Below are 12,480 nucleotides of genomic sequence, written 5' to 3' on the forward strand. Positions count from 1 at the left end.
TAATCAGTACGCTAGCTAGAGGGTTCCAATACTCAGTATGCTACCTAGAGAATTCCAATACTTAGTATGCTACCTAGAGAATTCCAATACTCAGTATGCTACCTAGAGAATTCCAGTACTCAGTATGCTAGCTAGAGGGTTCCAATACTCAGTATGCTACCTAGAGAATTCCAATACTCAGTATGCTAGCTAGAGGGTTCCAATACTCACTGTGCTAGCTAGAGGGTTCCGATACTCAGTATGCTAGCTAGAGGGTTCCAATACTCAGTGTGCTAGCTAGAGGGTTCCAATACTCAGTGTGTTAGCTAGAGGGTTCCGATACTCAGTACGCTAGCTAGAGGGTTCCAATACTCAGTGTGCTAGCTAGAGGGTTCCAATACTCAGTACGCTAGCTAGAGGGTTCCAATACTCAGTACGCTAGCTAGAGGGTTCCGATACTCAGTACGCTAGCTAGAGGGTTCCGTTACTCAGTACGCTAGCTAGAGGGTTCCGATACTCAGTACGCTAGCTAGAGCGTTCCAATACTCAGTGTGCTGGCTAGAGGGTTCCAATACTCAGTGTGCTACCTAGAGAATTCCAATACTCAGTATGCTAGCTAGAGGGTTCCAATACTCAGTGTGCTAGCTAGAGGGTTCCGATACTCAGTATGCTAGCTAGAGGGTTCCAATACTCAGTGTGCTAGCTAGAGGGTTCCAATACTCAGTGTGTTAGCTAGAGGGTTCCGATACTCAGTACGCTAGCTAGAGGGTTCCAATACTCAGTACGCTAGCTAGAGGGTTCCAATACTCAGTACGCTAGCTAGAGGGTTCCGATACTCAGTACGCTAGCTAGAGGGTTCCGTTACTCAGTACGCTAGCTAGAGGGTTCCGATACTCAGTACGCTAGCTAGAGGGTTCCGATACTCAGTACGCTAGCTAGAGGGTTCCAATACTCAGTACGCTAGCTAGAGGGTTCCAATACTCAGTGTGCTAGCTAGAGGGTTCCAATACTCAGTACGCTAGCTAGAGGGTTCCGATACTCAGTACGCTAGCTAGAGGGTTCCGATACTCAGTACGCTAGCTAGAGGGTTCCGTTACTCAGTACGCTAGCTAGAGGGTTCCGATACTCAGTACGCTAGCTAGAGCGTTCCAATACTCAGTACGCTAGCTAGAGGGTTCCAATACTCAGTGTGCTAGCTAGAGGGTTCCAATACTCAGTGTGCTAGCTAGAGGGTTTACCACCTGGCCAAAGGGACCAAAGACATAATGCCCATTAAGAGAATAGGATTCCAGAAAGAAGGCAGAAAACCCCAAAATGTTTGTGCGTCTTTGAGCGCCATGATGAGCAACCAGGAGGCTGCACTGCTGCGGAGGGTGGACAGGAGGGGACGCTTAACTCAGTGGTGCTGCTGATCTCGTCACCTCTCTCCACAGCTCTCAGAAGTGCTTCCGGACTGGACTTTTTTTACCTCTGGGTTAGGTGCCGCCTCCTGGCTGCTCTCAACAGCACTCAGTGGTGCTTGCAACTAATACATTTTGGAGATTTCTGTGTTTCTTTTCTGTTTTTGTGTTGATTGGCTTCATGTCTTTTGTTTTTTTCAGCCTAGCACATTAAGTATGAAAGGATATCACAGCAACCTTTGAAGGTGCTCAAACCCAAAACACCTGTACAAACATCAAAAAGAGTGTAGAATCATAACATTACATTTGCCAAATGTCATTAAATCAGTCATTGTGCGTAATTGATATTTACCTTAGCAGACGCTGAGAGATGGTGTGTCTTCAGGTGGATCATGTTGGTGGTGTCTTCCTATGCTCAATCCACATGGTACTTCATTTTCAGTGGGAATGATAAACTCAGTCTTTCGGGTTTGAAAGTGTCCTCAGATCGCCTCACCTCTTTCTTCTCACCTGACAGGCTGCTGGTGAAGATGAGGCACTCATCACTCGATAGGCCAACTAATAGCTTGGTTCGAATTTTTAACCTAGCTAGGTTTATTAATAGACTCTGGTACGACGGTTAGCTTTCTCACAGTTGTTATGCTGGAGGCTGGAATTTGCACTGAACAGGAAAAAAAAATCATCCAACACCCACATGGCTACTGTGATCTAGGTTGTCTGCCCAAACAGAGCCAGCTATTTTATCTTGTCTTTACTCATCAGGGGATAATGAACAGAGATTTCATCCAAATTTTTGTTGTCAATATTTTTTAATTAACGTTACAATGTGTCATTACAATTTAGTCATGAAATAAAAGTTCAACAGTAAATATTTATAGTCAAAATCAACACTGGGCCACCTGTTTTTATCAGAAGAGATGGAGCTGTGTAACCAGGACAGGCTTTTCTGTTTGAAAGAAAATAAGTAAGATTGATGGATTGGGTGAGCAGCGCAATTCCGCTCAGATCAATCATTCCTAATGAAACACGCATGCGTGCACGCTCTCTTTTCTGTCTTTCTCTCTGTCTGTCTCCCACTCTCTCTCGCTCTCTCACCTCTGCCAATCGCTGTCATATAAAAAGTGTCACAGAAATTGCTCTTTGAGGAGTCCCTATTACTTTTTCATGCCAGAGCCACAGAGGCGTCCAGGCAGCCCGAGCAGCAAGGCCTCATCCATATGGATGACCTGTCACACTCAGGGCCAGTACGATGTTCCACTAATGCAGCAGGCCCAGTGTACACCAATACATTTGTATTTCTATTTCTGAGTTGTATGGTTAGCCTTCTTAGAGGGACACTACCAGCTATATAGTGTATTCCTGTGCAAGAGTTTGACCATCCTGGTCGACTTACAGGTTTTGTTGATTGTATTAAGTGGAAATAGCACATCCTCTGTAAGGAACAACTTCCCACATGTTCCACTTTTTGATCTATCCCTATGTGTTGCAGATTGCTTTGGAGGAAAACATGCAGATTATTGGTTCACTTGATATCATATGGCATGTGTGAAAGTTCTGTACTGGAAAAAAAAGCTTTTCTTATTAATATGTAATATTTCATGCCTACCCATAATGCACAGCTATATACAAGAGTAAAGAGTACCCCTGGGTAAATGACACTTTTTGTTGATTTTGTAAGTGAAAATGAGTGAACACAACCTCTATAGAGACCACACTTCTGCAAAGTTTATTCCACTATTACTGCTGAATTTACCATATTGAATGAAAAAATAAAACATAAAATGCATGTGCAAAAGTTATGGCACATTTTATTATTGTATGCCTCCCCCCCCCCCCCCCCCCCCCCCAATTTGTTAAACTGAGCCAATAAACAGAAGATGTGCTTTAAAATAAGCAGAACATGCCATATGTAAGTGTGTTCTCTGTAGAGGGTGTGTGAACTTATTTTCACTTACAAAATCAACAAAAAATGTCATATATCCAACGTTACTTTAATACATACAGATGTATATTTCTTATGTTCCCATATTTTGTGAGAACAAAAAAGTTGATTAATTTACAATATTATATAGATGTCAAGCACTTCATGCACAGGACAGTTACAGTGGTTTGTGTTTTGGTTAATAATCAGCTTAAATTTTTTATCTGTTTTTTTCTTGTTTTTGCTCAAGGCTTCATGTCTTCCCATGTCAATTATCATTGTTGGCGTAGGGCCGGCCGAATTTGATGGTAGGATCACTTTATTAATGGTTTTCATCTTTTTTATGTATTTTAAAATGTTTAAAACTCTCTTGAATACTTCCTCTTTTCTCAGTATTGTCATCAGCTTTCTTAATCCTTTTCGGGTTTTTTTTTCATATCAATGGAAAGCCAGGGGAAAATGCCCTCTTAAGAACACTATCCACCTACTGTAAAGCTGATTTATATCTGTGCATGAGTTTAGCATGTACAGCATGACTATGTTATAATTTTATATTTATAGCACAAAAAGGAAATCTTTAAAAAAGAGCACCCCTCAAGAAATTTGCATGAATATGTCACATAGGTTTTACTGAATGAATAGTTTATATAGTTTATATTATATGACGTACATTATAGATAAATCCTTTCTAGTCTTTGCATTTTTGAACACTGTGTTATTAATTACAATAGAAAAAACAAATATTACATTTAAAAACTAAATTAAGGCATCGATCAATTTAGGTTTTATTGATTTTAATAAACTACAACAAAAGACATAGGAAAATAGTAAAATAGAGACACATGATACAAACAGCAATTTTGTTATTTAATTAAATAGTTCTTGTGACAACATTCATACACTAATGATATTATTATTATTATTATTATTATTATTATTATTACAATAACAATTTAAACAAAGCAATATAGGAAGACAAAATGAGCATATTTTATAACCTTTTATTTTCTTTTTATTACTTTATTACATATTTTATTATGTATCTTATCTCAGGAATCTCTCTCTCTCTCTCTCTCTCTCTCTCTCTCTCTCTCTCTCTCTCTCTCTCTCTCTCTCTGACTGTCTTGCTCTCTCTGTATGACCGAGTATAAATCTGTGAGAGGCTGCTGTGTTATTCTGGTGCTCAGTGTGATCTGCTGTGTAAATCTGTCTGTTGGTGAAGAGTGTGTGTGTGCATGGGGTCTATGTTCTGTGACTGAACAGCATCTTTCTCCAGCACAGATTACAGACAACACACTGACACACACTGCAGCCCCCAACTATCCCGTCATGCTGGCAGGAATGGAGACGGCAACAAAGACAACTGCACTCACATACATTCACTCACACATGCACTGTTCTAGCTTCTCTTGTTCTCTCTATACCATGCTCTCTCTCTTTTTTCATCTTTCTCTCTGACTTGTCTCTCTCCTGGATGTCTCTCTTTCCTTCCATCGCATATTCTCACCATCCTCTGCATATTTCTGTTTCTCTTGCTGTCTGGTCTCTCTCTGCCTTTCCTTCCACCCCATGTTCTCTCTATCCTCTGCCTCTCTGTTTCTCTCCCTCACACAGTTCCCGTGTCTGTGGTGATCTGTGTGTGTGTGTGTGTGTGTGTGTGTGTGTGTGTGTGTGTGTGTGTGTGTGTGTGTGTGTGTGTGTGTGTGTGTGTGTTTGTTTGTGTGTTAGTGATCTGACTCTCTGTATATGTGTGTATTCAGCAATGGTGGAGCTGGACGGAGATGAAGTAAGGATTTCATCAAGAGGCAGATATGCAGAGAGGGACATTGTCCAGGTACAGTGTGTTTTCCTCTATCTCTGTGTGAACTAGAGCACCTTCAAACACTTGCAAACACACACACACACACACACACAAACACACACGAGAGAACACACACCTAAAAGAGAGGTCTAATCAACATAAACACACTCGGCCACTCAGATCAGTAGTAATCACTCCAAAAAGGTCTCTGAAGCGAAACATTTTTTTACAGCAACAACACACTTTTGACTTTTCACTTTTGAATCGAGCGCTTTTTTAGTCAAGGCCAAATCCACCCACTAGTTAGGTCCACCCTTTCATACAGTGCTATCAACCTGAGAGGTTTCCTCCACAACATGTGAAGACATCTGTGAAAGTGCTGGTAACGCAACGTTACATCAACAAAAAAACAGCAATGTTGGCAAGAGTTATACTGAGAGATGAGGCGGAGAGGGACAGTCAACGTACCCACTCAGAGAGCAGGGCCAATTGTGCTTTCTTAAACTTCCAGACTTGCATGTAAACTTTTCTTCCTTTACAGCTCTTTACAACTTCCATCTGTAAAGATACTTGTTATTAGTTTAAAAATGTCCACTTTTCCACTCCTCCAAAGTTCAGGCTTAGAAGTTGGTTGCGTTTTCTGTTTTTCACAATCCAAGTAACCTCAAACATATTCATTGATGTTTAGGACGATCAATCCGAGAGCAGCTTCTTTGTTCGATTTTCCTTTTCTCGGAAAGGGCTTCTTGACAGTATACATCCTTTCAGTCTCATTGAGCATTGAGTGTCTTTTCCCTTCTTTTGCTTTGTCTTACTGTTCTGCAATTGGATTATATGTGGGTGGTGGATAAAGAATATAAATAACTTGTACTTGATGGCTGTTCTGACTGGCAATTAAACTGATGACAGGTAATCTCTGACTTCTTCATAGTACTATATATTAGTGTATTTAAAAAGTGAAGATGATGTCTATGTATGAACTTATTTCCAGCACCACAATTTTAGATGACCCTCCACCCAAGTAAAGCAAATAATTAGTTGGGTTATTGCAGAGAAGTCAAAGTTAAAGGGCTTAACTAAAGGCTACTATTAGCCTTTATTATTGTATTTTTCTGTTTTTGTCCCTATTTTTATGATGCTGACTTGGAATTTAACAAAAGAATGGCCACTGGATCAGAAACTTTTCATCTTGGCCTCCCCAGTACATCCTTTTAGACGCTACAACCACAACGTTTTTGATGATTGCATAATTCCAAATGTGTCTGTAGCATGGCTTGTGCTACCCTGGGCTCAAGGAGGACGCTGAAGGCAGGGTTCAGCGCTGCAGCAGCCATTACTTTTATTTTCACACTAAATATACACAAATCAAACAACTAAAACCAAAGCTATGCTGGCCACTTATCAGTGGCTTAAGCTAGACTTTTCAGTCTTTGCCTCGAGCTTTTCAAGCTCTTCAGTCTTTTTTGCTGCTGCTTGTCCCTCTCGCCCTGTTCCTACTCAGCTCTTTAAAGGAGCACCAGAGCCAAGAGGGAACGAGAGCCCACCACTCCGCCTCCCTGTTACTGCCCCCAGCTGGCAGCTCGGCTGCCTGGCTCGAACATAGTGGCCTCACTGCGTAACAGGGGGCAGAGCCTGGGCGGCAGAGCTCGGGACTCGCTCCTTCCTCTGGTGCCGGCACCAGCGTCGTCCTCCTCCTCCCGCTGTCACTCCTGTGACTCGCGTCCACCGGGAGAGTGTGGGATTTGCGCTCCACCCCCTCCATGCTCCATGCGTCCTCTCTGAGGTTCTTCGCCGCTGAGTGTTTGGGCCTGAATTCCTGCCGGCTCTTGTGGCCGTCATCACCATGGCCCGGGGGGGCGGGCGCATGCCACAGTGTCATTTCATAGTTTTGATGTCCTATTGTTCTATGACTAAAATACTAAAAATGAAAAACATTCATAATAAGTATGTGTGTCCAAATATTTGACTGTTATTATATCTGTGCCTGAAACATTCACCCTCAGACTGTTTGCCTGGCCTGTGTTCTGCTCTAGACCCCTGCACTCATCAGAGCAGATGGAGGGAGACTTTAACACCCTTCTGCTTCTCAATTATGCGAGCATCAACATCCTTCTAGAATTTTCTGTCACGACTTCATCTCTTTCTCTCTTTTTTGCCTCCTTTTCAACAATGTAAGAGAAAGAGCCAACATTATCACACTGCATTCCCTTCCTTGCCTTTGAGCAGCCACGCAAACATGAGGAAAGTTCTGATCTGATTACTCATCATAGTGGGCCTTAAAGGCCTGCCTGACTGACTGTGTCTTCACCCACATCCCCACACACACCCCACTCCATCTGCTCACTTTGGGTCCCTTCTTTCAGTGTTAAGCGGTAGAGCAGCACTCTAAGTTAAAAGCTGTAACTCTTAAGATAATTTGGCTCTGGTTTCGAGAGGCTTTTAACCTGATTGGCGTTGTGTGTTTGATGCCTCAGCAGTACTATTATGCGCATTCCGTACCCTTCGGCTGCTTAAATGCCATCTATGTTGGATAATTGCTGTTTTCAAATCAGCATTGCAAATTTCTTCCAGAGTTGTGGACAAATTCTTCTTTCTTTGTCAGCGTGCCACACTGCTGTCAGCAACTCTACTCACTCACAGCCGGTTAAGGCCCTCTTCTACTCTCTGTGGAGTGTTTACTGTGCTAGGCTCATTAGAATCTCCCTCTCTCCTGTGCCAGTGCTGCTTATTTTTTGGACAAGTTTGATGTGGTTGTCAGTCACTTCCAAAATCTTTGCAATTTATTGTCATTTTTTCATAGTTAATTAACAAAGAACAGATGCATACACACAGCACACAGCATATAAACAAAACCATTAGCAGCAGTTATCTATTGGAAAATTATTGTAGTAGATGGTGGTACATTTAAAGAAGTAAAACAGGTGCTTTCACAACCAGTTTAATGCTTGGACTTTGCCAATCCAGGAACCAGTAGATTTTTTTGACTTGTGGTGTTGCACTATTGGTAGATTATGCGCATGTTTCTACTGCAGGAACCTTCACAGGTACATGGAAGCACTTGTGTTTCTTCAGTCATCATCAGTGGACTGTCTAGTGAGGCAGTGCCCTCCAACCAATCATCATGCACCACCAAACACACTATTTTTGAACATTCTTCTATAGTAACAAGCAGCAAATAAAGCTGCATTTCACATGCAACTGGATTAATTTGTGCCTTCAGTCCCCAAACAGTTATTAAGTGCTTTTAAACGGAAAGAGGTGATAGACATGCTCCTGTCCCCAGTGTGCAAAATACTCTTTGGTAGTTAGGGGATCCATGTTGCTGTGTTCTTTGTTGCAAAAATGTTAATTTACTTGCCTTAGTGGCACTGATGCTTCAACGGCACCAAAATATTTGGTTATAATTCTTCTTTGGAAATGCGCTGGTTTTGTAATATGGTCTTATTCACATTACTCGGGATCTTACACATCTTATCTAGTGTCTTCAGTTTGAGAAATGAGAAGCAATTCACTTCTTCCACTGATCTCTTGTGAAATTACAAGTTAGCAGATTTTTATGTTTTACAATGTTACAGTATATTGTAAAGTTTTTTCCAGGGTAATCCAGGCATAGTTACAGTTGCTAAGCTATGGAGGACCAACAGGCTGAATTAACCCTGTGGCAGACCAGAGCTGCCTAGATGGTTAAGAATATTAAAGCTAGAAGCTGACCAGTTGTGAAATAGGATTTCACAACAATGAGCTTTCCCTAAATTTGTATTTGAGTGTCTATTTTTCAACAAACAGCACAACTTCAAAATAAGTTTATTTTCAAGAACCCCCAGAATTTTGATTTTAAGACATTCAGCGGGACATTAGGGGGTCCTGGACCCCAAGGACCACCTTGCCTGTCCCAGCTTTTTGTAATATGCTGCGGGCATTCAGTTTTGAATAAGCATTTACAAAAGAACAGTATACTTCATAAGGTAAAACATTAAATGTTTTTGTATTGTTTTCTTTTAAATACCAGTTAAATAGAATTTGTTAATCACTGCCTTTTGGCTTTACTTCTGCTTTTATTACCATTCTCATACTGTCCCAAGAGGTTTGTGTTTCTATCCAGAATGTTCAAAATATTCTGATTTAAATGGTCGTTTTTCTCTGTTTCTCACAGTTTGTCCCATTCCGAGATTACATCGACCGCACGGGGAACCACATCCTCAGCATGGCCCGGCTGGCAAAGGATGTTCTGGCTGAGATCCCTGACCAGTTCCTGTCCTACATGAGGACCAGGGGCATCAAACCTTCACCTGCGCCCCCTCCCTACACGCCCCCGGGGCATCCACTCCAGACCCAGATTTGATCTGCTATAGTCCGTTTCTATCTCTTATCACTCACTCTGAATCACTCAGTGATGTGGAGGGGCTTGCTTGCCCCTCTCTATCTGTCTCTCTCGTTGCACTATGGGCAGTAGATGGAAGATAGCGTGGTCAGACAAAGCCAGTGAGGGCAGATTTACTTCCATTACAAGCGTTCTTCTGTCAGGGTCGGTCGGTCTCTCTCTCTCTCTCTCTCTCTCTCTCTCTCTCTCTCTCTCTCTCTCACTCTCTGCCTCAGAACCCGGCTAGCTTATCTCTTGTAGCCTCATTACTACAACAGACAAGAGTCTGACTTTCTTTCTGGCTCACTCTGGGACTGAAAGGAGAAAAAGAAGGAATGAGACAGCCTCTCTTGGACCTGCACGCTTTTCCAGGAGAAGGGCAGAGGGTCATCTTCCTCTGGCCACGAATCAACTCTCGACTGTTGTAAATAACTTTTGGAAATAGATATTTCCTCTTACTTATGTATATTCCTCTCTCTCTTCCTCTCTCTCTCTTTACTTCTCTCTCTCCTTCTCTTTTGTTCTCTCTATAATTTCTCTCACTCTTTCTGTTTCTCTTTCCCTCTCTATCTTCCTTCTCTTTATTTCTTTCTTGTGCTCTATCTCATTCCTCTCTCTCTTTATCCTGTGCTTCTTATCTCTTTTTTCTCTTTATCTTTTTTCTCACTATCTCATCTCTCCTTTGCTCTCTGTGTCTCTTTTTCACTCTTTTCTCTTTCTATATAGGTTTTTATTTCTCTTTCAACACCTCTTTCTTTTCTACCCCCCCCCTCTATCTCTCTAAGCTCTCACTCAGTGTTTACATGTTGATGATTTTTCTTACTGTTGGATACTTTTATATGCGTAAAACTTTCAATATGAACTTTGGAATACTTTGGAATTCTCTCCGCGTGTTGTCTTTGCCACGCGTGTCAGGTTGCCGCGACAATTTAGCGTCACACAAAAAGCGTATCTCTTGCATGGCGTGGAGTAACAGCCAGCTCAGATTTGTGATGCATGTTCGAGTTCATCTAATTTTCTCTTTCTTTCTTTCTTTCTTTCTTTCTTTCTTTCTTTCTTTCTTTCTTTCTTTCTGTCACATCGCCCTGGCACAAGCGTGGTTGTGTGTGTGTGTGTGTGTGAGTGCGTGTGTGTGTGTGTGTGTGTAGATGTGCGTTCCATTGCATTGAAACTCTAGCAGCTGCTCTCAAATAAGATTTGAGACTATGAGCCCAGTGGTCAAAAACACAGATGCCATTTTTTTCTTCCATTTGTTTTTGTCTGTCCACATTGATTATATCATTATGTTGGTGTTTTATAGGTTTGTGAATCATTCTCCAATTTTGTGAACCAGATAATATAGTAACTTTTTATATTTGATCCTAATCAGAGTTGCCAGATATGCCCAAAGATATAAACAAAAGCACAGCTCTGAATTTCACCTCAGTGTCCTACATGGAGGACGTCAGTGTATTTCAGTATCAAAGAAGCTGAACATCTTCAGTAATATTCGAATGAATGAGATTATTTCAGAAAGCAGCTATTATTAAGTCTTACTTAACTGGTCTCTTTTTGTACTGCACAACCTCAAACCTGACGTCACAAATCACCCAAACAAGCAAGAAACCTGGATGTACACAGTTACATCCAGGGTCGTTTCTAGCTGTACGCGGTATATGAAGTCACGTATTGACCCCTTGTATTTATTTTTTTATATAATTTTCCGCAGTGAGTCCAGCAATTTTCTTACCGTGTATTATGTAAGTATTATTCTTTTTCTAGTCTCACATACAAAAGAATATGATTGGGGTGGGTGATGTGTGGTGGCCACCAAATAGTATGTTATTTAGGCCACCAATGTTTAGAAACGATCCTGTTTTTTGAGATTTTAGCCACCAGTAACGCATACAGTCTTAAAAGTCAATTCAAAGTGAAAAGCGAGCCAAAGCTGGGGAGTGTGGTTTAAAATAACTGGCCACCTGCACTCCCCTCTTATTCTTTCCTCCAGAACTAATAGATCCTGTGATTTTCTGTGACTTGTCATCTTTGGTCATGGTCTGGCCTTCTGATTTGCTTGTCTTAATGAAAACAATGTCATTTTCCATTTCCAAAAAACATAAACTATAGAATTTTTGTAATTCATTAGCATCAAAAGTTAAAATGTAATAAAATGCCAAACACTGAAGGACAAATCAAAATTAGAGGCCTGTATTTGTCACTGTAGCCCTTCTTGTGTATTGGCCCATTTGATCTATCCATGCTCTGTCCACAAATGCATTTTTTCATACAAACTCTTGCAAAGTCAGACAGGCTTTACAGAAACTTGGAAAAATTCTATTCAACATAATGTGAAACTGCTCAACTCTGCTTTTGTCATCATATGTAAATTATTCTAATCCTAGGGTTTCAGTCACACTCATTTTTTTTTCTCTTGTGGCCGCCACATTTGGAACCAAATGTCTGACTTTACTGCTCTGTATGAACGTAGCTAGAGGTGAAAGATGGTAAAATTTCTTACCTTACTTTGGAAGAGAAAAAATGTTACCTTGACAAATTTGATAAAATAGACTGCATAGTGCTCCCACTTAAACTGGCGGACACACACACACACACACACACACACACACACACACACACACACACACACACACACACACATATATATATATATATATATATATATATATATTAAAAGGACGATATATGACGTTTTGAAAGGAGAACCATAGACGTTAAATATAAGACTAAATGAAACCACCTTGTGTTTTGACAGTAGTGATTTTGTAAGTTTGCTAGTGCAGTTAGCCCAGACCCAGATTAGTGCAGAATTCCAGCTCTAGTCCTGCAACCCCTGCACAGCATAATTGTGGTTAAAATAACTTATTATTAGCAAATTAATCCCTTCTTGAGCTGAACAGGTGTCTTGCAGGTGAATCATTCACAAAGGACAGCAAATTGAAGGCATTGCACAGCGCAGCTACCCCTTGATTTGATTCTCAAAATGGCGGCGACTAAACATTGTGACGTCACACGAAACGCG

The 12,480-nt window shown here is 41.1% G+C and overlaps 1 protein-coding gene across 2 annotated transcripts in view; it reads left to right on the plus strand.

Moving 5' to 3' along the window:
* The window catches only part of LOC108427072 (copine-8), a 176,206-nt gene extending 166,162 nt beyond the window's left edge, over positions 1 to 10,044 (plus strand). The window contains exons 19-21 of one of the 2 annotated variants that reach the window (XM_017697002.2): positions 3,551 to 3,608; positions 5,061 to 5,134; positions 9,255 to 10,044. In XM_017697002.2, the coding sequence (XP_017552491.1) occupies positions 3,551 to 3,608; positions 5,061 to 5,134; positions 9,255 to 9,443 (321 nt within the window). In that variant the 3' untranslated portion in view covers positions 9,444 to 10,044. The remainder of the gene's footprint in view (positions 1 to 3,550; positions 3,609 to 5,060; positions 5,135 to 9,254) is intronic. The other variant, XM_017697003.2, reaches the window with a different exon arrangement.
* Positions 10,045 to 12,480: the final 2,436 nt, after the last annotated feature.

This window comes from Pygocentrus nattereri, chromosome 1, assembly GCF_015220715.1.
Source record: "Pygocentrus nattereri isolate fPygNat1 chromosome 1, fPygNat1.pri, whole genome shotgun sequence".
NCBI lineage: Eukaryota > Metazoa > Chordata > Actinopteri > Characiformes > Serrasalmidae > Pygocentrus > Pygocentrus nattereri.